General features: G+C 34.4%; 1 protein-coding gene across 1 annotated transcript; it reads right to left on the bottom strand.

The window, feature by feature from the left end:
* Positions 1–899: 899 nt before the first annotated feature.
* On the bottom strand, positions 900–6,350 carry LOC114332705 (uncharacterized). The gene is made up of 3 exons (XM_050651208.1): positions 5,921–6,350; positions 2,281–4,339; positions 900–912 (listed from the first exon to the last, which is right to left on the bottom strand). Exons 1-3 carry the CDS (start codon positions 6,348–6,350, stop codon positions 900–902), a joined length of 2,502 nt encoding a protein of 833 aa, XP_050507165.1.
* Positions 6,351–26,272: the final 19,922 nt, after the last annotated feature.

Below are 26,272 nucleotides of genomic sequence, written 5' to 3'. Positions count from 1 at the left end.
ATTAAGAAAAATGATATACAGGGGAATTTAAAATATAAGGTAAACTATTTACAATCCTACATTTATTATATTCTAATTGAAGAAAAATACTACATAAATATTTCGAGAGATTAATTAAATTATTCTCGGAAAAGTATTTCCAGACGCTGGCTCAAAATATATAATATTAGTTTAGACGCGCGCACCCTTTTTTTTACACTAAAAAGATTCGTTGATCTCGATTTAGTTTATAGGCGTTCAAAGATAGTTATTGGTAGAAATAAACAAACTCACCCTGCGCTGTGGTTGCTTCTGGTTGTTTTTTCTTATCTGGCCAGATAGGTATCCTTGTGTAGCTGTTTGAGGTAACCTACATACGGTTTGCGAAAAACTGTTTTATAAACACATAGATACGCGCACTATTTTACGCACTTTTGGCTCAGTAAAGCCGGTAGAATTTTTTTGGCGGTAAATTTTTCACGTGGATGACGCGGACCCGTTAATGAGAAGTGTTTTTAGTTATTCACTCCTCGAGATTGAAGAAGAAAGTGATCGATGCAACGTGGTTAAGTCTTTTCGGGAAGGGAGGAACGCTTCGCGCCAGAAAAAATAATACTTATATACGCCGCTAGAGTCTGCGGTTCACTTAGGGGTTATTTTACGAGGGAGCGTCTGAAATTATTATTTTGGACGCTGGTTAAAATTTGTATTTTAACATATTGCCGGGGGGCTCCATGAGCGAGTACGCCTCTGGTTATGTAGTAGTGTTAATAATATAGAAAGTGAAATATAAAAATTGAAACATTCTGAGATACCCTCGTAACAACTAGTGATTTTTTTTTTTAGCTAAGTAACATATTTATTATAATTAGTATCTAACGCATAAAGGATTGAAAATCAATAAAAATTAATGAGTTTACCTAAACGACTAACCTAGAAAGACAAAAAATTAAATAAAAATTACTGAACTAGTAATTGCATGGTAATACTGCAATCTTTCTAATAGCTCGCAAGTAGTCGCCGTTGGCGGAATGAACCCTGACTGTGCGAATGAGATTGTCCCTACCAGGGAGTACCTCGGTCACTTTTGCCAATGGCCAAAGTAGAGGAGGTGTATTGTCGTCTTTTAATAAGACAATATCACCTACTTGTACAGGATTGGTAGGTACCGTCCATTTTGGTCGGTGTTGGAGAAGATTCAAGTAATCCACTTTCCACCGTTGCCAAAAATTCTGTTGGATCCGGCTCACTTGTTGATAAATAGTGAGACGGTTTTGAGGTATATCAGAAAGTGTAGGCTCAGGAGGTGCAGTCAAGCTCTGTCCTACTAAGAAATGACCTGGGGTCAAAGCTGTTAGGTCATTGACGTCATTAGAGAGTTTGGTAATAGGTCTAGAATTAAGGATAGCTTCAACTTGACAGAGAATTGTATAGAATATCTCAAAAGTAAAGTGGGAATTCCCAATCAACCTATATAAATGGTACTTAGCACTCTTGATGCCAACTTCATGTAGTCCGAATTGAGAGGGATTACGAGGAACGCCAAACTTAAATTTAATAAAATTCTGGGTACAGAAGTCTTGAATTTGACGAGTATTATCCTGATTTAGAAAAAATTCATGAAGTTGTTTTAATTGATTACGACCACCGTAGAAGTTGGTCGCGTTGTCTGACCAAATGATGCTGGGAGTTGACCTTCTAGCGATAAACCTCTTGAGGGTAAGAAGAAATGCATCAGCAGACAGTCCAGTGACCAGTTCTAAATGAACACATTTGGTGGTCATACAAATGAAAAAAGCGATATATACTTTATAGAGTTTAGCATTTTTTAAAGGCGAGGCTTTGACAAGAAAAAATCCACCATAGTCAATGGAGACTCTTTCGAAAGGTCGGCTAGATAAGACACGATCTGGATGAACATCTGCCATTTGTTGAAAATAATTAGGAGTCATGAATCTAAAACAATTGATGCAATTATGAATGACTTTCTTGGTTTGTCGAAGACCATCAAGGGGCCAGTATTTCAATCGTATATGAGATAAAGTGGTTTGTGCGCCTGCGTGGCACAGCTTTTTGTGTTGCTGTTCAATCATCAGAGCAATAGTACGATTCTTAGAAGGAAGGAGAATTGGATGCTTTTGTGAATAGCTTATGGAAGCGAAACGTAACCTGCCACCTACTCGTAACAGTTTATCATTTTCATCGATAAAGGGATTCAGGGCTCTGATGGCTTTATTGGAGACAGACAGCCGTTTGGACAATTCATGAATCTCCTTAGTGAAAGAAATGGATTGAATATACTTGAGAACAAGGCAAGTAGAAAATTCAATTTCCTCCACGGAAAGTACATCAGTATCTATAGCAGTGTGATTTGATTTTGCTTTAAGATTGGAAACAAATCTAAGAACATAGGCTAGGGATCTTTGAATTTTTGTGAAAGATGAACAACGATTAAATAAATCATCCAAGGTGTCATTTGACTGAGCAGTAACAGTGACATTTAAGGAAACTTGATTTTTTCTTAATTCAGGTAATTCCCCATTCCATTTTTTAATCTGAAATAGTGAGTAATCGATTTCCGGTTTAATTAGAAATTTCGGACCATGAAGCCACAGATCAGTAAGTTCAGCATTAGAACAAATAGATTTTGCTCTGGAGGGCAGATCCGCTGGATTTTGTTTCGACTCAACGTGGTGAAATTGATAAGATTCACTGAGGGAACGTATCTTTATGACTCGAGACTGTACAAACTGATTGTAGAGAAACTTAGATGTAGTTACCCAGGTCAGGGCTATTGTACTGTCCGAGAAGAGATGAGTTTCAGAAATTTTTAAATCTTTCTGTAAGATACCTTGTGAGCGGTGAGTTAACTGGATTCCTAATAGAATGGCGGACAGCTCTAATCTTGGGATAGTTAGTTTGTTTTTTAGGGGAGCGATTTTTGTCTTGGATGTGACAAGTCTCACCGAGACGGTAGAGTCGTCATAAGTGACTCGGAGATACACGCAGGCAGCGTAGATGTCCTGAGAAGCATCACAGAAGGTAATAAGCTGAGTTAAGATAACCTTTTTATCTAGGACTAAGCATCTAGGAAATTTTGTTAGATTTATGGATTGGAATTTCGTTAGAAGAGATTGCCAATCAGAAAGAATTTTATCATTGGTAATGGGGGTGTCCCAATCTAGTGACAATGACCAAATCCTTTGCAACAGAAGTTTTGAATATACAAGAGTTGGTGAAAGAAGCCCTAAAGGGTCGAATAAACGAGAGACATAACTAAGAATTTTTCTCTTAGTAATTGGCGATGTTACCTCGCATACAGGAGGCTTGAATGAAAAAGTATCCTGATCAGGTGACCAAATAATACCTAATATCTTGTCTGAGGAACCAGCCAGGCTTAACTTAATTTCTGGAGTTGGAATCAACTTATGTTTTTTAAGAAATTCTGGATGGTTCGAGCTTAATTTATGGAGCTGAAAGCCGTGCTTACTCAACAAGGAACTTAACTGAAAGTGGAGAGTCTCAATTTCTTCTAAATTGTTACCACCAGATAGTACATCGTCCATATAGGTAGAGTTGAGCAAGGTTTTTGCCGCAGATGGATGTGAAATTGCATGAGTATCAGCAATGTGTTTTAATACACGAGTGGCTAAGAAAGGGGACGAGGATAAACCAAAGGGTAATCGGTTGAAACGAAAACACTGAAGTTTGTCATCCTGTTTATCCCTCCATAGAAAGTTGAGAAGGAAAGTTTCTTGTTCATTTATGGAAATTTGCAGAAACATATGCTTAATGTCAGCTGCTAGTATATACGTGTAGTGGCGAAAAGTGATTAAGATATCAAAAAGTTCTGGTTGCACCGTGAAGCCTTTATCTAGAACCTGATTTAAACAAATACCTGATGTGGACTTGTTGTTGGGATCAAAGACAATTCTCACGGGAGTGGTGGAGCTTGTTTTTATTATAGGAAAGTGAGGCAGAAAATAATTGAATTTTCCGTCAAAATTTCTTACTTGAAGAGGAACGTCTGAGACTAAACCTTGAGAATGGTAATCTTGAATAATTTTAGAATAGCTTTGCAACAGGACAGGGTCTGAATGCAATTTTTTCTCCAAATGAAAGAATCGTTTTTTAGCTGTGATAAAGGAATTTCCCATGTGTAGGTCATCAACAGAGTGTTTTAAGTTTAGATTAACTTGATATCGACCTGAAGGCAAAATCTTAACAGTATTCAGAAAAAGTAATTCAGATGGATGATTTTCAACAGATTCAGAAATGGGAGGGTTGACTTCTTCGGATTCCCAGAATTTTTGAACAATCTGAGAGAGATTTTCATCAGCGGTTTGAGATTCAGGCGATTCTGGAGTAGAAGACAGTGTCGTACATGTAACCAAATTATTTACATATTGAGAGGTACCATGCTTGCTTTTTATACAATTTTCAGGAATGCGGCCAGAGATGATAAAACCGAATGTAGTGTTCTGCAGAATTGGTAGACCAGTACCTAAACGAATAATTTGACCGAGTATAATATCTCCATAGTAATCAGCACCGAGTAAAATATCAATGTCTGAAGTGATATGGAATTGAGAGTCAGCTAGTTCCATTTCTTGTGGAATTTTTAGTTTGTTGGCCATAATTGGCAATTGTGGCAGACAGTTTGTAATTTTAGGTAGAATGGAACAAGAAATGTCCAACCTTGAATCATTTGTGGAAGAATAGATAGTCAGATTAGCGGTTGATTTGGAAACCGAGACAGTTTGATTTACTCCGGTGATCTGTAACTGCTTGTTAAAGGTGGGAGTGCTTAGCTGATTAATAAGATTTTGTGTAACAAATGTAACTTGACTTGCTTGATCGAGAAGCGCCTTTACATAAATTCTTTTCCCACTGGGGGCAAGGAGGTATACCTGTATGGTACTTAGAAGGACAACAGGTGTGTTGACCGTATTAGCTGACAACACGTGTGACATAGAAGATTGGGATGGGTGCGTGTTGTCTCTATCCTGATTTTGTGAAGAAGAAGGTCTATTATTTGAATTAGTTAGTTCATTGTACGTGTTTGGATTTATTGGATCACGTTGGGGAGAAGAAGAATTTTTTCTCATATCAAAATGTAAATAGCTATGGTGCTTGCCACCGCAGTGGGAACAAGTTGTCTTACTTAGACATTTTGGAACGGAATGACTTGAACCAAGGCAGTTATAACAGAGATCATGTTGTTTGACGAACATGCTCTTGGCTCGTGGTGTGAGTTCTTTGAAATCCCTACAGATGTAGATGGAATGGTTACCTTTACAGTAGGGGCATAGTCTAGACTTAGAATTATTGAAGGAGTTCGTTTGTTGGTTGTCGTGTTGGTTATTAGTGGTGTGATATGAATGTCTTACTTCCTTGGAAGTTTGTGATTTGTAATTATTTTGGGACTTGGACGAAGAAGAAGATTGCAGATTTTCCAAATGGTTGGCTCTGATATTTATATTTGCTAGAAACTTTGAAAACTCTATGACCTTGTCAGCATCAGGGGCAAATTCCATTGAACGCAATGTGGCTTGGTCAAGCTTCTGTGAAGTAATGTGAATTAGGATTAAATTTAATAATTCATCGGATGTCTTATTGAGATTAAGCAAAGCCTTGTAGCTATTTGAAACAGAAATATGAAATTCTCTTAACTGGGAGGAATTGGCATGATTGTTCAAGGGTTTAGCTTCAACAATGCCTGAAATTAGATCTCTAATAAGAATGCGATCATTAGTATATCGAGCTTTCAGGGTATCTAAGGCGATGGTATAATTAGTCTCAATCAATGGAATATTTTCTATTAAGCGGTAAGCATCGTCCCTGAGTAGATTTCTTAAGTAAATAAATTTTTCGATGTTAGTGAGGGTTTCATCTTGATCAATGATGCTGAGAAAGGTTTGGTAGAAGAATTGAAACTCACTTAATTTTCCGGAAAAATTATTGATACGAAGTTCCGGGAGCTTGACAGTTCTCTGTTTGGTGGTGGCATTTTGAGTAATTTGACTAGAAGGAGACGGGACATTGGGATTTGGGACACTAGATATTTCAGATGTTGTAGAACTTGTAGGTGGAGTTAGGAGGCTTTCGAGTTTTTCCTCAAGTAAAGAAATGCATTTATAATATTTTTTTACTATCGGATCTACGTCTTCAGTAGTAGCTAGCTCTGCAGCGAGAAGATTAGTTGCGTCATTATAGGTACGAAAAGCATCTCTGAGTTGACAAAGTATTTCCTTAATCATATATTTAGTTAGAGAAGCTAAGTCAGTTTCTACACTACTACATAATCTAGTTAAATCTAATTTACTGGCAGTTTTGGACCTCGTTAATTTGTTAATTTGTCCCTGTTCCATTGTGATAATTTATTTTAATTGGTAATCGATAATAAATGTTTAATAAAAAAAAAAAAATTATTTAAAGATATATTAAAGTCTTTTTTGTAAAAATGTGTAAAAATTATCAAACGCACCCCCGTATGTCAGTGGAAAATTCTTTAGCGTTGTTAGAGCAAAGTGATTTGTACGTGTTGTGACGTAGGTGGTTTCTTCGTAGTACCACCGCGACCGATGGAATATTCCGTTAAGTCGTAGGGAAAGAATAGAAAACGAAAATACCGTTATAAGATGGCGCGCGGCGAGATTTTGCAAATGAAAAGAATTTTTTCTTTTTTACAGAAATTAGAAATGGCTAATTATCCGGCTAGTAACGAAGGACCACTAGATACTTATGAAGAAAAATACTACATAAATATTTCGAGAGATTAATTAAATTATTCTCGGAAAAGTATTTCCAGACGCTGGCTCAAAATATATAATATTAGTTTAGACGCGCGCACCCTTTTTTTTACACTAAAAAGATTCGTTGATCTCGATTTAGTTTATAGGCGTTCAAAGATAGTTATTGGTAGAAATAAACAAACTCACCCTGCGCTGTGGTTGCTTCTGGTTGTTTTTTCTTATCTGGCCAGATAGGTATCCTTGTGTAGCTGTTTGAGGTAACCTACATACGGTTTGCGAAAAACTGTTTTATAAACACATAGATACGCGCACTATTTTACGCACTTTTGGCTCAGTAAAGCCGGTAGAATTTTTTTGGCGGTAAATTTTTCACGTGGATGACGCGGACCCGTTAATGAGAAGTGTTTTTAGTTATTCACTCCTCGAGATTGAAGAAGAAAGTGATCGATGCAACGTGGTTAAGTCTTTTCGGGAAGGGAGGAACGCTTCGCGCCAGAAAAAATAATACTTATATACGCCGCTAGAGTCTGCGGTTCACTTAGGGGTTATTTTACGAGGGAGCGTCTGAAATTATTATTTTGGACGCTGGTTAAAATTTGTATTTTAACACTAATTTTAAAAAATAGTTAAAATGCGTATTTCAAATATTTTGAAAATGAATGTTTTAAAACTTTTTTACAACCATTTGCAAAAAAGTTATGAAACATCAAAGTAAACATACGATTACTGCGTTGTTTATAATTTTTTTTAATTCTTTCACATAATTAAAACAAATTATAAACAACGGAGAAATCGTATATTTACTTTGCTGTTTCATAACTTTTTTGCAAATGGTTGGAAAATTTTTTTGAAACATTCATTTTCAAGACCTTCAAAATACGCATTTAAAGTATTTTTTTTTTATTAGAATATAATAAACATTTAAAGATTATGCAAAAAATAAAAAATTTATATTTTGTCGACAAAATATTAAATAGGCATCATATCTTTATAATCATTCATCATTCTAAGTTTGATCAATGTCTCATGGTTATTTTGGTTTTTATTGCGACTGCAAATTGTTAATTAACAATTGAACTGTTGCTAAAATATCCGTTTAATTTTCACCGGCTTCTGCAGTTATAATCTATACCAAGAAAGCTTTTATTTCATCAAGTTATTTAATTATTGATAAATAATTACTTGCCCAAAAAATGTATTTGAAAATTCGAGATTTTGTGGGGAAAACCCACATTTTCCGAGAAAAATTTTCATCGGAGCAAATCGGGAAAAACATGCCTATATGTAGAATTAAATTGGGGTGAATTTTTATTTGAGTGTTTTTGGTGTAAAGTTAAAATCTTCGGAATTATAGACCAATAATTGAAAAAAACACGATTTGGGGGCGCCATTTTGTTAATAGAAAAAGTAGCACACTGTCTGTGGACTTTGCATACCTATTATTATTAATATATTGGTAGGGGAGCCCAAGCGGGGATTTTTGCAGTTACTCGAGCGCGTCAAATTATCATATGGGGAGAAACGTGGTACCCTGCAGATGTACCTCCACCATATATTGGCTCTTAACACAGGGGAGTTCGTCAGGGGGGCCCGAAAAAAAATCTATCCTTAAAAATACTCGAAATTGTCAAATTAAGATAAGGTACGTTAAGTACATGCAAAAGAGTCTATATTTCAAAAATATGACGATTTGAGCGGGGCGTACGGAAATGGGTGAGTCAAAAATTTCACAAAAAGAAGCGAATATTTCGCGAAATGAACGTCAGATTGAAAAACTAAAAACTACGTGTCCAATATTTTTCAAAAATCTATCGAAAAATACCAAACTTGACCCCCACGGAGAGGGGTGGGGGGTAAATTTAAAATTTTAAATACAAATCCCACGATCTTTTGCAAAATAAACATCATATCGAAAAACTGCAAAATACACTTTATCAATATTTTTGAAAAATCTATCGAATGGTTCCAAACACGACCCTCTACGGAGGTGAGGTGGGGGGTTACTTTAAAATCTTAAATGGTAGACCCTGTTTCTTATTGCAGATTTGGATTGTTTGTATAAAAATAAACAACTTTTATTCCAAACATTTTTTTGAAATATGGATAGATGGCGCTATAATCGGAAAAAAGATGGTTGGAAATGGAAAATTAAATTAAAAACTGGGAAGTCCCCACTAAAATGGAAAATTTTACTTAACTTTTTTGGTTTTAGGACCTAATAATCACAACCCAGTAGGTCCCCAAAGCGCTCGAGTGACTGCACATTTAGCATACTTTGCTCCCCTACCATATAGGATCATAATATTCGATTCCAGCAACGAAATTGCTGGTAAATAACCTTTCTTTGTACTTTACTAATTAGACCAGCGTATTATAACTATTTTTTTTTTGAAAATTTAATAATTATGCAAAAAAACGAAAAATTTATATTTTGTCGATAACATATTAAATAAGCATCTCATATTTATAATCTTTATAAGTTTGATCAATGTATCATGATTATTTTGGTTATTATTGCGATCGTAAATTGTTAATTAACAATTGAATTGTTGCTAAAATATTTGATTAATTTTCACCGGCTTCTGGAATTACAACCTATACCAAGAAATCTTTGATGTCACTAAGTTATTTAATTATTGATTAATAATTACTTACCTAAAACTTTATTTGAAAATTAGAGTTTTTGTTGGGAAAACCCGCATTTTCCGAGGAAAATTTTCGTCGGAGCAAATCGGGAAAAACACATCTCTATGCAGAATTTAATTGCGGTGAATTTCTATTTGGGTGTTTTTGTTGTAATGTTAAAATCTTTGGAGTTATAGAGCAATAATTGAAAAAAATACGATTTTTCGGCGCCATTTTGTTTATAAAAAAAGTAGCACACTATCTGCGGACTTTGCATACCTATATTATTAATATATAGGATCTTATAATTCGATTCCAGCAATAAAATTGCTGGTAAATAACTTTTCCATGAATTTTGCTAATTAGCCCAGAGTAACAAACTTGCTGTAGATAACGCATTTCGAGCTTTTCGGCGAATAAACTATTATCTTGTTATCAACAAAATAAGAACACATTTTGAGTAATAGCGACTAGTTACATTCGATTCAGCGACCAAAAATACACCAGAGAACACCTTAACACTATCACTTTATTTACAGGGCTTCTAATAATTCCTGAAATACACCTAATTTTACCATAATTTGTTAATAACAATTAAAAGCACCACATTTGGGCTTCCAGACCATTTCCATTGGATTCAGCGACCCAAAAAACCTATAATACCAATACCACCATCAAATCGCGTGGACTCCAGTTGCCATAAATCATCGAAATGTAAACTCAATTTTTTTGCATCCCACATGTTGGGAATTTAAATACCTTACCTTAGGGCATTATTCCTGTTGCCTTTTGCCCATCACAAGGCATTTTAAGTAAATATGCATCTGTAAAGCATACATTTTATATTTGAAGGGTTATTACCCCTATATTTCTTTGGTGGCTCAGCTAGCATCCAGACTGTCTTACACTGATGATGATTTTGTAATAAAATCGAAAACGTTTTGTTCTGATGTAGCCCTTTAGGGATTTTAATAAATTTTATACCTTTTACAAAGGATTTATTCCAATTTTTTTAATACTTATCTTATTTCCAAAATATGTTTATTTCAAAAGAAACATTTCTCATTAGATCTGATAAACGTGAAAAAACATAATCTAGTGCTTTTTTTACAGTTTTTTTTATTAGCCCAATAAATGACCGTTTTAGAGTGTAATTTCCAGGGGCAACTCCGAATTTCATGAAAATTTGGATTTAGGTTCTACGTACCCTCCACTTCAAAGTTGAATTTGTGCCGTTGGTTGCTTTTACTTGAGGGGTGACATTTACCCCTTCTCGGGGGTGAAAAACGCGTGTTTAAAATAAGGCCGGAAATGGATAAATTGACTTATTTTAAGCACCTTTTGTTCTATAAAGTTTTTTACGTAAGTCAACACTTTTCGAGTTATTCGCGATTTAAAATGTTGATTTTTCGACAAAAATACTACGTTTTCAGAGAGTTTTTTACAAATAACTCAAAAAGTAAATATTTTATCGAAAAAAATATTTTTAGCAAAAGTGTAGCCTATAAAAAAGCGAAAAAAATGGTGTACCAGTAAAGTCTACAAATTGAGTTGAAGCAAAGTTGTAGCTCATGAAAAATACGTTCTTATTCGTCTAATTCCAAATCGAATAATTCAACGCGAAATCACCGAAGAAAGAAGCGTTTTTCGGGAAAATCTTATTAACATTTTTAAAGTATCGAAGAAAGCTTATTATTTGTTTTTTACAAAAGTTTACAGCATCAAAAATAAACGAGTTACCCAAAAAAAAAAGTTGGCCCTTTTTTTTGCTAAAAAGAATCGTGAAGTCCTCCCTCTATTTAGCACCCTAAATGAAATTACTCGTTTGGCTTTACTATCTATTTTAACTGTATGTGTATTGTTTATATGATCTGTAAGTTTGATTGGTTTGAAGTGCTCGTTTTTAAAAACATTTGATTTTATAGTAAAAAAAATTTTTGTAAAAATTTTTGAAAAATTTCATTTTTTCAAAATAATTTAAAACGTATTAGTGATAAGAAAAATCTTAAAGAGTAAAAAAATGTAGGTTTTGCTATTATAAATATGTTAGGTTCATTTTGTTTCTCCGTAAGACAAAAATTGGTTAAGATATGGCTGTTCAAAATTTGCATACACTCGTGATTAGTGACCCATTCAAGCTTTCTCAATTATAACCCTTTTAAAAATAAACACTTTAAACCGGTGAGACTGACAGATCATATAAAAAATAGATAGATAAGTAAATTGTTTGTAAAGCGGTAGCGATTAATTTCGTTTGGGGAGCTAAACACGGCGGGATTTTCATGATTTTTTACAAAAAAAAGAGGGTTAACTTTATTTTGAGCGTAACTCGCTTATATTTAATGCTATTACTTTTGTTAACAATTAATACAAAGCTTTTTATAAACACTTTAAAAAAGTTTAAATGGGTTTTTCCCGAAAAGTGCTTAATTTTTCGGTGATTTCACCTTGAAATATTCGATTTGGAATTAGACGAATAAGAACGTATTTTTCATGAGCTACAACTTTGTTTTTATTTGATTGATAGACTTTACTGATACACCATTTTTTTGGTTTTTTATAAGCTACACTTTTGCTGAGAAAATTTGTTTCGCTAAAATATTTACTTTTTGAGTTATTTGCGAAAAACCGTCTGAAAACGTAGTTCTTTTGTCGAAAAATCAACATTTTCAATAACAAATAACTCAAAAAGTATTGACTTACGTAAAAAGCTCTACAGAACAAAAGTTGCTTAAAATCAGTCAATTTATCCATTTCCGGTCTTATCTTGAACGTATGTTTTTTCACCCCCGAGAAGGGGTGACTGTCACCCCCCAAGTAAAAGCAACCAACGGCACAATTTCAACTTTGAAGTGGAGGGTAAGTAGAACGTAAATCCAAATTTTAATGGAATTCGGGGTTGCCCCTGAAAATTACACGGTATCGCCGAATTTCCCGTTCATTTACTTTGTACTGGTATAGTAGACACTGACATCGCCAGGGACGCTAAAATGATATTAAAGATACAATGGTGAAATTGGGTATTAAAAACAAAAATGCAAGATCCTTTGTAAAAGGTATATTTAAAAGACCCCAATAAGGGTTACATCTAAAAACAATGTTTTGTGATGTAACCCTTATTGGGGTCTTTTAAATAAAACAATGTTTTGTGATGTAACCCTTATTGGGGTCTTTTAAATATACCTTGTACAAAGGATCTTGTATTTTTTATGATTTATGGTATACAGTATACAGCCAACTACAGGAATTTTATTTTCCTCGTGGATTTGTATTAAAAACAACTTACTAGGATGAGATTGTCGTCATATATGTACGTCTTACCCTAGTAAGTTGTTTTTAATACCTAATTTTACCATTGTAGCTTTAATATCAACTTTATAAGGAAGCACCCGGTCTTGACGGTCCAGTTAGCTGGGGCCCAGTCGATCGACAAGTTTAGTGGATTTGCGATTTGCGGTCGCTGGTTCGAGCCTCAGCTAGGTCATGAAATTTATAAAAGGCCAACGCCGTAGTATAAAACTCAATAGAGTCTACGGCTTGGTCTGGAATAAACTGGCGTCTGATCGGCCTATGGAGGAGCGGTACGGGAAGGGATAAGGGCTTCCGGCTTGGTGATACTCCTCCATAGATCCCTACCGAAGGGCGTTGACGCCTAAGAACGGTGTATACATAAGGAAGCACCCCTGTCAGACTTCATTAGAACAAAAATTGCAATGGGCCGGACATGTGATAAGAATGGGAGAGGATAGGCTACCAAAAAAAGCACTGAATGCTAGAATGCAGGGAAAGAGACCGGTTGGAAAGCCAAGAAAGCGCTGGGAAGACACAATAAACAGCGACGCACAAGCCCTTTTAGGAGTCCGTGTATGGAGAAGAGCAGCCACATACAAGCAAGTGTGGAAGCAAAAAATAAAGGAGGCCAAGACTCAATTTGGGCTGTAGTGCCGTAGAAGAAGAAGAAGCTTTAATATCATTTTAGCGTCTAACAAAATATAGGATTCCGTTCTACATTCCGATTCCGTACATTCTATTTTGCACTTAGTAAAAGTATGTAATTTGAAAAATTTTAAAAATGTAAATTTTGTATGTATACACCGTTCTTAGGCGTCAACGCCCTTCGGTAGGGATCTATGGAGGAGTATCACCAAGCCGGAAGCCCTTATCCCTTCCCGTACCGCTCCTCCATAGGTCGATCAGACGCCAGTTTATTCCAGACCAAGCCGTAGACTCTATTGAGTTTTATACTACGGCGTTGGCCTTTTATAAATTTCATGACCTAGCTGAGGCTCGAACCAGCGACCGCAAATCGCAAATCCACTAAACTTGTCGATCGACTGAGCCCCAGCTAACTGGACCGTCAAGACCGACAAAATGTAAATTTTACATGGTTAAAATATTTTAAATTTAGAAACATTTGTCCGCAGATTGCTCGTTTACACTGTACACAAAAGTTTGTTGTCTAGATGGCTAGGGCATAAGTAGCATCCGTCCAGCAGTCCGTTTTCTTTCGATATTGAACCTATTTTGTCAATTCCTTCACATAAAAATTTGTAAGAGGTAAACCTCCGGTATCGAAGTTTTTGCAAAGATAGCGACTGACATCAATCATGTACCCATTTGGAGAATTAATCGCAAAGCATAGCAATCTTTTGGTCTATTGAATAAAAAGAAGTATTTGCTTTTACTTCCTCGTATTTAAGTATTTACTTAATAGTAATTAAATAAAGCATTAAAGAAATGACTTTATTCAATTAATATTAAGTAAATACTTAAATACTTGTAAGTAAAAGCAAATACTTCTTTTTATTCAATAGACCCATTATGCTTGTACATAGACGGCTTATGTTACTATCGTTATCACTAAAGCGTCGTAATAATTACGACAGGATACCTAATTCACACACTTCTGCACAAAATTTAACTGACGTTTATAAAACAACGTTACTCTTAGTACCGTTAAGAACTCTGGAACTCAAGTTCTTGGGATTTTCCGTTGCTAAGAAATTTCGCAGAAAATAATTCGGCGTCATATATTTTAAGAGTATTAGAACGGTATTAGTATTCTAGGGTTAAAATAGTTTTTTTCAAATTTTGCATATGGATCTAAAATTGGACCCCCCTCAAGCACATTTCCTGGCTACGTGCCTGCAGATATTATTAGTTTTCCTATCCATATTAGTCCATGTGTGAGGACACTTTCGTATGAAAAATGTTTCTGACTCGATTTCTTTGCGGATTCTTGTTCAAAAGTATCCCCTTTAAACAAATCAGAAGGGTGCCGGGTGAAACAATTTTTTAAGCAAATTCAAAATTACTTGTTTGTCTCGAAAAATGTATTTTTAGGTTTCTTGGGTAATTATAAACAAAAAAGGTCTCTTGTCATATTTCTGAAAAGTTAATATTTTTCGAGTTATAAGCGATTTAAAATCTGAAAAATGCGAAAATATGCATTTGCGATGCTTGAAAACTCTCAAGTTTTAATAAAATGACAGATCTTTTTTGTTTAAGATGACCCAAAAATGCTAAAAACATATTTTCGGGGGCAAAAAAGGTGATGTTTTGAATTTGTTAAAAAAATGTTAACCAAAAATTTCGCCCGGCACCCTTCTGATTTGTTTATAGGGGATATTTTTTAACAAGAATCCGCAAAGAAACCGAATCAGCCAGACGCAGGCAGTATAAATCCAGACCCCGGAAGTGTCATAGGTTTTCGAAACGAACCCTCAGGGAAACTAATTGGTGACCTCTGATATACAGGGTGTCCCGAAAAGATTGGTCATAAATTATACCACAGATTCTGGGGTCAAAACTAGGTTGATTGAACCTCACTTACCTATATACAATAGTGCACACAAAAAAAGTTACAGCCCTTTGAAGTTACAAAATGAAAATCGATTTTTTTTCATATATCGAAAACTATTAGAGAGTATTCATTGAAAATGGACATGTGGCATTCTTATGGCAGCAACATCTTTAAAAAAAAATAAAATGAAATTTGTGCACCCCATAAAATTTTTATGAGGGTTTTGTTCCCTTAAACCCCCCCCCCCCAAACTTTTGTGTACGTTTCAATTGAATTATTATTGTGGCACCATTAGTTAAACACAATATTTTTAAAACTTTTTTGCCTCCTAGTACTTTTTCGATAAGCCAGTGTTTATCGAGATATTTTGAATATTTGTCGAATCCACCACATATTTGTATAATATGGTTAAGTACGATTGTAGCGACCTGTTAATAATCTGAAAATTTATTTATAATTTACATTTTTAGGTATATTTTGAAAAGAAGCCACAACTCGATAAAAGGCGACTTATCAAAAAAAGACTGAGAGGCAAAAAAGTTTTAAAAATACTGTATTTAACTAATGGTACCACAATAATAGTTTATTTAGAACGTACACAAACACGTTGGAGGGTTTAAAGGAACAAAATCCCCTTAAAATTTTTGTGTAAACATATTAAAAAAGAAGCCGCGTCTTCTTAAAAACTGACTTATCGACAAAATACTAAGAGGCAAAAAAGTTTTAAAAACGTTGTGTTTAACTAATGGTATCACAATAATGAATTAATTGGAACGTACACCAAAGTTTGGGGGGGTTTAAGGGAACAAAACCCCCATAAAAAATTTATGGGGTGGACAAATTTCACTATAATTTTGTTTTAAGATGCTCCTGCCATAATAATGATACATGTCCATTTTCAATAAAAAATCTCTAATAGTTTTTGATATATTGAAAAAAATCGATTTTCATTTTGTAACTTCAAAGGGCTGTAACTTTTTTTATGAGCCCATTTGTACTAAGGTAAGTTAGGTTCAATCGAACCATTTTTGACCCCAGAATGTGTGGTATAATTTATGACCAATCTTTTCGGAACACCCTGTATAATATTATAAAGATCATAATAATATTATAAGGCAATTAATATAGCATAACCAAATTAATATATCCGCCATTTCCACTACATTGTCTAAAGTAAATTCCTTTGTGTAAATTATAGGTGCAAAAAATCACGTACCTTTAGTTTTTACTAGTTGTTTGCCTTGCCTTGTTAAAACAATTTTTAACATAAAATGTCTTCAAAAAACTAATTTAATTTGTCTATTTAAACAATATTTTACGAAAAATTAATATTCCCCGCCAAAATCACTTCGTTGTACCCCGAAATCCACGCACAAATCCACAAACTACAAACAATAGATTTACTTAAAAATGACAAACACAGCGCAATGTTTTTTCGGAAATGCTATAAAAACTAGTAACAAACAGGTTGGCTATGAATTAAAGTGGACCTAATGTGTTTAGTTTGAATAGTATGTGCATTGTGAAATTAGGCATATTAAAGTATATTGCAATTTCTTCTTTCACTACGACGGAAGAAATATTAATTCAAATTATTTTGACGTTTTGTATTTTATTATTATTATATTAGTCCACGTGGTGAGACCGCTCTCGTCTGGAAAAATTTCTGATTCGGTTTCTTTGTAGATTCCTATTCAAAAATGTCCCCTTTAAACAAATCTGAAGGGTGCCGGGAGGAATTTTTTGGGCAGAAATTATTTAAAAAAAATTTTTAAACTAATACAAAAGATCACGTTTTTTTGCTTCGGAACATATATTTTTAAGTTTTATGGGTAATTCTAAACAAGAAAGGTATCTTGTAGATTTTCTAAAAAATTGATACTTTTCGAGTTATAGGGGATTCAAAATCTGAAAAATGCAAAAATACGCATTTTCGAGGCCTAAAAACTCATATTTAAATTAGTATTTTTGAGGTTGCCAGATACTTAAATTGTAGTTTAGACATTCAGCTTCAAGATTCTGAAGAGTGATTTCGTCTAACCTTAATTTATACCGTTGTTTTTTAATTGTTAAATATGCGTGTTGCGTGTTTATCCGATTTATTGCCGGTGCGGCGAGCTCTATTTCAAAAATCTCCTATTTTCCTCCGATAAATATTTTTTCTAGATTCGTTGGAATATTCTAAATAAAATAAGTTTCTTGACATTTTTCTCAAAAGTTAACAGTTTTAAAGTTATAAGCTATTTAAAATTCAAAAATGCGTTTTTTGGTATTTTTCGGATTTTAAATTGTACTTGTCTGTTCTTTTTGTATTCTCCGTTTCTCCTGTTAGGTATTCAGTTTTCTTTAGGTTTATTTCCATCTCATTCTTTGTATATGCCTGTTCCAGTTTTCTCATCAGAAAACTGAGGTCGTCTTCGTCATGTGCCATCACTATTTGTTCGTCACCAAAACTTAGGACACTTATAGAGATATTCGTTCCATCGCACCCTTCGTGGTATACCCATTCCTTCGTACTTTCTTTTCCAAGGTTTCAGGGTTTTTTCCAGGAATATTGTGAACAGGGTACCTAAGGGATCTGGAGCAGTCCTGTAGTAGTCCCTTTGTCGTTTTAAATGGACTGCATGGTCTATTGCCCGTTTTGATAGTTACTTTGTTATTCTTGTACAAGTTTCTTGAGTGCTTTTACTCCTTTTATTAGTATTCGTGGAACTTTGATGTCCTCCATTGCTTCCCATAGCTTGGTTCTAAGTATCGAGTCGTATGCCTTCTTAAGATCTACAAAAGCAGAAAAAGATTATTTTTTTATCTCAATACTCTAGTACTAATTTCTATTCCCAGTATTCCATTGCATAATACTGTTTTCATTTTATTGAAAGCGCTTCTGGCCATCTCAATGAGCAGTGGCGTCTTAAGCGGGGGTGCAAGGGGTGCACGGCACCCGGGCGGCAGGTTATAGGGGGCGGCAGCTGGATCATAACGAATGACAAGTTCCATGTTTACATACGCATATGCACAAACGCTTTTTTACTAAGATGTACCTACCTACACTTAATATGCTGTATATTATATAGCCTACTTTAAAGTGTACGCCACTGTCTCGGCGTGAACAAATCTGAAAGTTTTTAGAAAATACTCAACTTATAACTGAATCAACAGGGGGGCGTCTGTGAATCTTAAATGTGTTCGAGCGGAAGTTGTTACCAAAAAAAGGTCAATCCTTCTCGGTAAACCTTTGAAAAATGGTAAAAAATCTTTTGTATTAAATATCTATTTACGTAGAATAGATGACGTTGATATATTTTCTCTCTACGAAAATTAGGAACCCTTTAGATGGGAGGAGACATTTTAACAATTAAAGAAATAGGAGTCCCATTGGTTTAATGGGGAAAGGACCGCCTTTCAAAGTTTATAAAAATCGGTTTTCTTAAAAAATTTTTAGTTTCTATCTGAAATTTGAATTTAAACCAGTGACTTCTTGAGTTCCTGCTTTACGTTATTTTAACTTTACTTGATTAAATAGTACAGTGTCGTGAGTTTTGAAAAACCGCAGAAGTGCCCATAGAGATACAGCATCGTCAAACTCAAGGTAAGAATGTTATTAAAGTTACTACCTATTAAACGAGGACTGTAAAACAATTCTTTTTGTACATTAATGAAACTCACGTCTGGCTAGAGGGTTGTAGTATTTTTATTTATTTTTTTAAATTATTGCAGATGGCTGATGGAAGACAAAAACTTTCTGGTTTCCAATATCGGAAACGGAAACTGGAAAAAGAAGAAAAAGTGAAAAAATGCACGAGTTCTATAAGCAAGTTTCTTCAGAAAGTTCAACCAGGACCATCAACAAGTTCAGATATGAATCCAGTTTTCGAAAAAACTGTTGAAGATACAATGATGGGTGTTACTGAAACTTCTACTGATACTCCGATGGAAGAAATTTCAGCAACGTCAGCATCGGAAGCAACATTAACACCGACCGCAGCAGCCTCGGTAACAACTACTGCATTTTCTGATCATATCAGTAATAATTCGAGTTCAGTAATGAATGCGAATATCATCGATTCATTGACAGATCCTGCCCTTTGGCCACAAAGTATTTCAGATAATGTCAAGCTCTCACTACTTGAAATAGGTCCGGTACAAATAAAAAATTTTACATTTCCATTAGATGATTCTAATCGATCATTTTCAACTACGTATTTTCTTAAGAAACTAGGAAATAATGAAACGGTTATACGGGACTGGCTCGTTTATTCTAAATCTAGTGATTCTGTGTTTTGTTTTTACTGTAAACTATTTAGCAGTGCAATAAATGCTTTTAATGATGAAATAGGTTACAAAGATTGGCGTCATTTATCGAGAAATATAGAACGACATGAAAAAAGTGTAGCACATTTTCAAAGTGTGAGACAATATGTTGATTTAAAACAAAATATAATGAAAGGAAGAACTGTAGATTCGATTAATCAGGCCCAAATGGACCGTGAAAAAAAAAGGTGGATGGCAGTTATTGAAAGAATTATATACATTATTCAGTTTTTGGCTAGACAAAATTTGGCTTTTAGAGGGCATACAGAAAATATATTTCAAAATGATAATGGAAACTTTTTAAAACTAATAGAAAGTGTTTCAAAATTTGACAATGTTTTAGCAGAGCACATTAATCGCATTGAAAAAGCTGAACACCGCAATATGCCTCATTATCTTGGTCATAACATTCAAAATGAACTGATAACTGTAATAGGAGAAAATATCAAAAACACCATTGTTAACACACTGAAACATTGTAAATATTATTCTATAATTTTAGATCGTACACGTGACATAAGTCATGAAGAGCAAATTACAATAATTTTTAGATTTGTTTATCTTAACCCCTTAACAAAAAATGTTGAGATAAGAGAGCATTTTCTTGGATTTTGCTCTGTTACTGGCACAACTGGACAAGGATTAATGACGTTTTTATTGAATTTTTTGGAAGGCTTAAATATTGATATTAATGACATGCGCGGCCAAGGCTACGACAATGGTGCCAATATGAAAGGCAAAAAAATTGGCTTACAAAAAAAAATTTTGGATATAAATCCTAGAGCATTTTATGTACCATGTGCAGCGCATAGTCTTAATTTAGTTGTAAATGATGCTGCAAAATGTTCTTTGGAAGTTACAAATTTCTTTGCCATTGTCCAAGAATTATATGTATTTTTTTCGGCATCAACATCGCGCTGGCAAGTCTTAAAAAAAGAACTGCCTACTTTAACTCTAAAATCACTTTCCGATACACGATGGGAAAGCCGCATTGATGCTGTGAAAGCCCTTCGTTTTAATTTAGAAAAAATTTATGATGCTTTGTTCTTTATTTATAGTGATTCAAATAAAGATAACGACACAAAAAATTTGGCATATTCTTTGATTTCAAAAATAAAGTCGTACAAATTTGTTTGTTCCTTGGTAACTTGGTATAATATTTTATTAAAAATTAATACTGTAAGCAAAATTATGCAGAAATCTACTGTGATACTTCCAGAGGCTGCTAAAATGTTAGAAGAAGTAAAAAAATATTTAACTGAATGTCGTACAGACTTAGCTTATAAAGAAATGCTTAATGAATCAAAAATTATTGCTGAAGAATTAGACTGCGAAATTAGTTTTCCAGCAGTTGGCACTGTACGACCTAGAAAACGAAGACCTATGTTTAATTATGAAGGAAGAGATGACGCTATACAAAATCCAGAGTTACACTTTAAAGTAAATTTTTACTTTTTTTTATTAGACACTGCCATAACTAAATTAGATGAAAGGTTCGAATTGTTAAGTGATCACAACAACTGTTTTTCGTTTTTACACAACCTTGATGCTTTTAAAAATTTAAATTCAAATGATAAATTAAAGTATTGCGCGGATTTGCAAAATAAATTGACAGATTTTCAAACTAAGCATTCTGATATAAATGCAGTCGATTTGCTGAATGAAATTGAAATTTTACCGACCTATTTAAAATCTACCTCCTCTGCAATTGATGTTTTAGGATATTTATTTAAAAATAACTTGATTAGCACATTTCCAAATTTGTCGATTGCTTTACGTATTTATTTAACATTACCGGTTACTGTTGCTGAGGGTGAAAGATCATTTTCCAAATTAAAGATTATAAAAAACTATTTAAGGTCTAGTATGACACAAGAAAGGCTTTCAAATCTAGCTATAATAAGCATTGAAAATGATGTTGACATAGATATTAATGCTTTTAGCTTTTGAAAAATATGGTCAAACATTAAATAATACCTACCTATTTCAAGATGTGTATTATTATCATAAGTATGTATTCGGATATAGGTATAAGTACGTAATTTTTTATAATTTGTTTTTACATCTGGTACATAATATGTATATACATATGTGACTTACTTTTCATTTAATTAAATATATATCTGATGTTATTAAATTGTGATATAACTAAATAAATAAAATTGTTTGGTTTATTTTAAGAATAGTTCTCTACCTATCTAGCTTCCCTTATGTCGTTCACCTTCTTCACGGTATATAGGAAATAAGTCTTATTTTCTAGGCTGTAACCTCCTTCAACTTATCGCCCAGAAGGGGCGGCACACAAGAGTTTGCACCCCGGCGGCAGGTGAGCTAGAGCCGCCCCTGTCAATGAGTCATTTAATTTCAAACTGCGGTCCCACTGTTCATATAGTTCACATCCCAAATAACTGTATCTGGGTACTTTCTCTAAAGTTTTCCTTAAACGTAGATAGTTTCGTCTTCAATTTTGCTCTTACTCACAATCATGATTTTTGTTTTTTGTGTGTTCAGAGTCATTCCATATCTCTCGCAGTAATGCATAGTGCAAGCAATCAACCAAAATTTGCAGCCACTCTCTACTGTCTGCAAGGAGTATCGCATCGTCTGCAAATCTGAAATTATTTACTAGTGTTCCGTTTATTGAGACGCGTTCGTTGATGTATTCTAGTGGCTCTTTAAACATTTCTTCTGAGCACACATTAAATAGTAAAGGGTATAGTACAAATTCTTGTCTTACTTCTCTTCTTATTGCATTTTTTAGATATTTGTTGGTCTACTCGAATTGTGGCTTTCTGATGTCGATATAAAGTAATAATTCTCATATATTGATCATCTTTTTCTGTGTTCCGTAATATGTTTGCAAGCCTTCTGTGTTGTATTTTGTCGAAGGCTTTCTCAAAGTCAACCAGACATATAATAAAACAAGTGAAGAAAAAAAGAGGGTACAGAATGGGCAATAAAGACATAAAAATACTCTACTACGCTGATGACACCGTGTTAGTAGCAGAGTGCGAAGACGACCTACAAAGATTATTGCACGAGTTCAACATTAACGCAAAAGAAATTAATATGAAAATATCAGCCCAAAATAAAAAAGCTTATTAATTGCCAAAGAACCAATAAGATGCAAATTGGAGTTAGACAATCAAATTATACAACAAGTAATGACTTTCAAATATCTGGGAATTAATCTATCAGCCGACAACAATATCGAAGAAGAGGTAAAACGCCAAATAATTAAAGCCAGTAGAACGGCCGGATGCCTAAACGACACAATTTGGAAAAACAAACACCTAATATTGGAAACAAAGGCCCAAATATATAAATCAGTTATTAGGCCAGTTATGATTTACACGGCCGAAACAAGACCCGACACAAGCAAAACACGAGGACATCTGGAAACCAACGAAATGAAGATCTTAAGAAGAATTGCTGGAAAAGGACTACGTGACAGGGTAAGAAGTGAAAAATAACAGAAAAGAAGAGTGGAATGACCACATAAGCAGGATGTCTGAATCAAGGATATTAAGAATAGCCAGGGACAAGTCACCGTTAGGCAGGAGAAGTATAGGACGCCCAAGGAAAAGATGGAATGACAACTTAGGGGCATAATGAAAGGCACCGTTGAAGAAAAACAGGCAGTACTGCCTATATAAAAGAAGAAGAAGAAGAAGAAGAAGAAGAAGAACCAGACATATGAATACGCCACAGTTGACATCTCTACACCGTTCTATGAGTGTTTGTGTAGTAAAAAATCCCAGTTGATTTCCTGCTATGCTGTCGTCTAGTTTTTTGAAGACGCGTTCATGGACCACTGTAGTAATATGTGTGTAGCGGAACACACCTCATGAGAGGGATTGTCGACTTCAGCTGTCACTTGTCTGGAGGCCGGCAACGGGTAATTTGTATAATGGACTAGAGTGGTAAATGAATAAATAATTAATAAAGTACAATAATGTTGGTTTCATTTAAATAACATTAGAAACCACATTATAACATGGCGCAGTCAGTAGGATACGAAACTACGCTCCCAAAGGGAATCTGATTTAATAGGGGAAAGTAACAATATTAGTGTAAATTCGGATCCAGAATAGGACAGTGATTAAAGTGAATATGAGGAGTGTATTACAATAGTTGTTAATAAAAGCAACTCATCTGATTCAGCTTCAGACTTGGAGAGAAAAATTATAAAGAAAGTCAATGTTACGGCTTCTGGTCGCATTTCAAGACCTCCTCCAAATTTGAATAGTTTTAAGTAAGTTTAAATTTTTTGTAATGTTATTAATGTTAAATTTAATGCTTTTAGAAAGGGAGATGTAGTAATATGTGTGTAGCGGAACACACCCAGAGACATGTAAAGAGGATAGACTTGGCTAGGGATATACCACTCAATGCATCGGGGTGTAACGTCGACATAGGATTGAGTGGTCTAGCCATCTTTGTCAGTCACATGCGCGGAATCGTTTGGATAAAAGAGATAGATAGACCACCGATCGACTGTTTCCATGCTGTTTCCGCGTTTTTTTTTTTGTGAGTATGCCGAGTTTAGGCTTAATATGTCAATGAACACACCTCATGAGAGGGATTGTCGACTTCAGCTGTCACTTGTCTGGAGGCCGGCAACGGGTAATTTGTATAATGGACTAGAGTTGTAAATGAATAAATAATTAATAAAGTACAATAATGTTGGTTTCATTTAAATAACATTAGAAACCACATTATCCAGAGAAACAACCACTCACAAGAAAATTTTTAAAATATGGTTCGTCAAACTCAGATATTATCCATTCTGTCCGAAGTTTCCCGGTATAGTGAATTTTCTAAAAAAATACCTATATAATCCACGCAAATGATTAGAATTTGTGTTTAAAGGGCCAACAGGTGAACTCTAAAATTTCACATTCTCCTGTATAATAGCCAGCAAAAGCTAAACAAAGCAACAAAAGCCTGGCCAATGCGATAATGTTAGACAACTGAACAATAAGCCAATTCGGAATTGTTTCAACTGTTTGTACCGCTCTGATAATGATTATTTAGGAAATAGTTGACTGTTTATAAACGAGTAATGCTTTTCATAGTTATCATTCCATAATTATCGACTCTTTAACATACGCAAACAAGTCGAAACAAGTTCGGATTATGCAGGATTTGAATCGGGGATTTGTCACACAGCATGTGCATTAACATTTACATGACACTAACATGGCAAATCGGTAGCTCACTGAACTGCGCCAGTATATTTTGCTAATGGGAAAAAATGATTGATCATAGGCGGAACAATGTGCTAAACGACGAGTTTCATAAAATTTAAATTGAACTTGACAAGTGAAAAGCATTTAATAAAAGAGTAGTTGGATAATTTTGCTTGTATATTTACAATTTCTGTCACAACGACTGCCAGGATGATTAGCAACATACCTACTCCAGAGAAAGTATTCCTATCTCCCTAATTCAGGAAAGTTCTCTAATTCATTCTTTATAAGACTAATCGATAAATGTGAACTGATCCAAACAATCAATAGTATCAAAAGCAAATAATCCTGTAGTACTGATGGACTATCTATAAAAATATTCTCAAATCTCCCAGAAAATGTATTGGAACTGCTCATCTCACGAATTAATGATCCCTTCGAAAAAGGTAAATTTCCAGGGTGCCAGAGGCAGCCATCATTATTCCTCTTCATAAAGGCACATATCCATTAGGTTGGTGCCCCGGGCCCCCACAAAACCTCAAACGTAAAAGAAACTCAGCACATTATTCACATAGAATTATTACTATTTGGGAATACTCGAGTTATTAGCTGAATATGATGAATTTTTGAAGCGCCATATTTATAAATATACATGCCAACTACCTTTCATCAACCATTGTGTGAGGAAATTATACATTTGATGGGTCAAAGTTATTAATGCCCGGTTGCACCAACATATCTTAAGCTTAAGACGAGAATAACATAAGACTTAAAATAATATAATTATAATATACTATACTAAAAATATCATAATATAGTAATATATAAAATTGATAACAAGGTAAGAATCGAAAATTGTGTTGTAACGTAAGTGATACCCAAGGAGGCCATATCTATAAGTAGAGCTTAGCTAAGCTGGAGCTTAAAATCTGTTGGTGCAACCAGGCATTAATGAAATAGTTTCAAGGATTAATAAGTCAAAATATTATTCAGATTCTCTTGACTTAAGATCTATGCTTGACTAAGAATGTATGCTTGATTTTGACAGGTTGTGACTTAGTTTTTACGTTTATGTTATTGTTTTCTGTGGTCATTGTAGTTTTCTGTAATTTAATTATTAGTTAATTTGATTAATCAGTAATTTAGCTTTTCAAACGTGGATTTCGACTAAATATGTGTGAATAAGAAACATGTGGTGATATCTACAGTAGATGTTGCTCGAATTATTGCATTGCTACAAGACGGAAGAAGTCAAGTTTATGTATCCGAAATTCTAGGTACCTCTTCCGAAGAATACAGTGGGTACGTAAAGATTTCCATCGCTTTATAGAGACTGGTACATAGACCTACTCATCACGTCGACCTAGTTTCGGTCGTATAGAAGACTTATCTCGCAAAGATATTATCGTTTTATAGTGATGGAACTTTTAAAAGAAGTCGCCAGTCCACTGCAATTGCTGCAAGAAACCGTCTGCAGGGACGTTCGAAATGTGAATGTAAGTGAGAAAACGGTTAGAAGACGCCTCAATGAAAGAGGACTAATGGCAAGGAGGCCGGCTATTGTTTCTGAATTACAACCCAGACACTGTAGGAATCGATTAGTTTTT

The sequence above is a fragment of the Diabrotica virgifera genome, chromosome 5 (assembly GCF_917563875.1).
Source record: "Diabrotica virgifera virgifera chromosome 5, PGI_DIABVI_V3a".
Lineage (NCBI taxonomy): Eukaryota > Metazoa > Arthropoda > Insecta > Coleoptera > Chrysomelidae > Diabrotica > Diabrotica virgifera.
The sequence above is the reverse complement of the archived record's forward strand: the minus strand, read 5'-3'. Positions and strand labels throughout refer to the sequence as shown.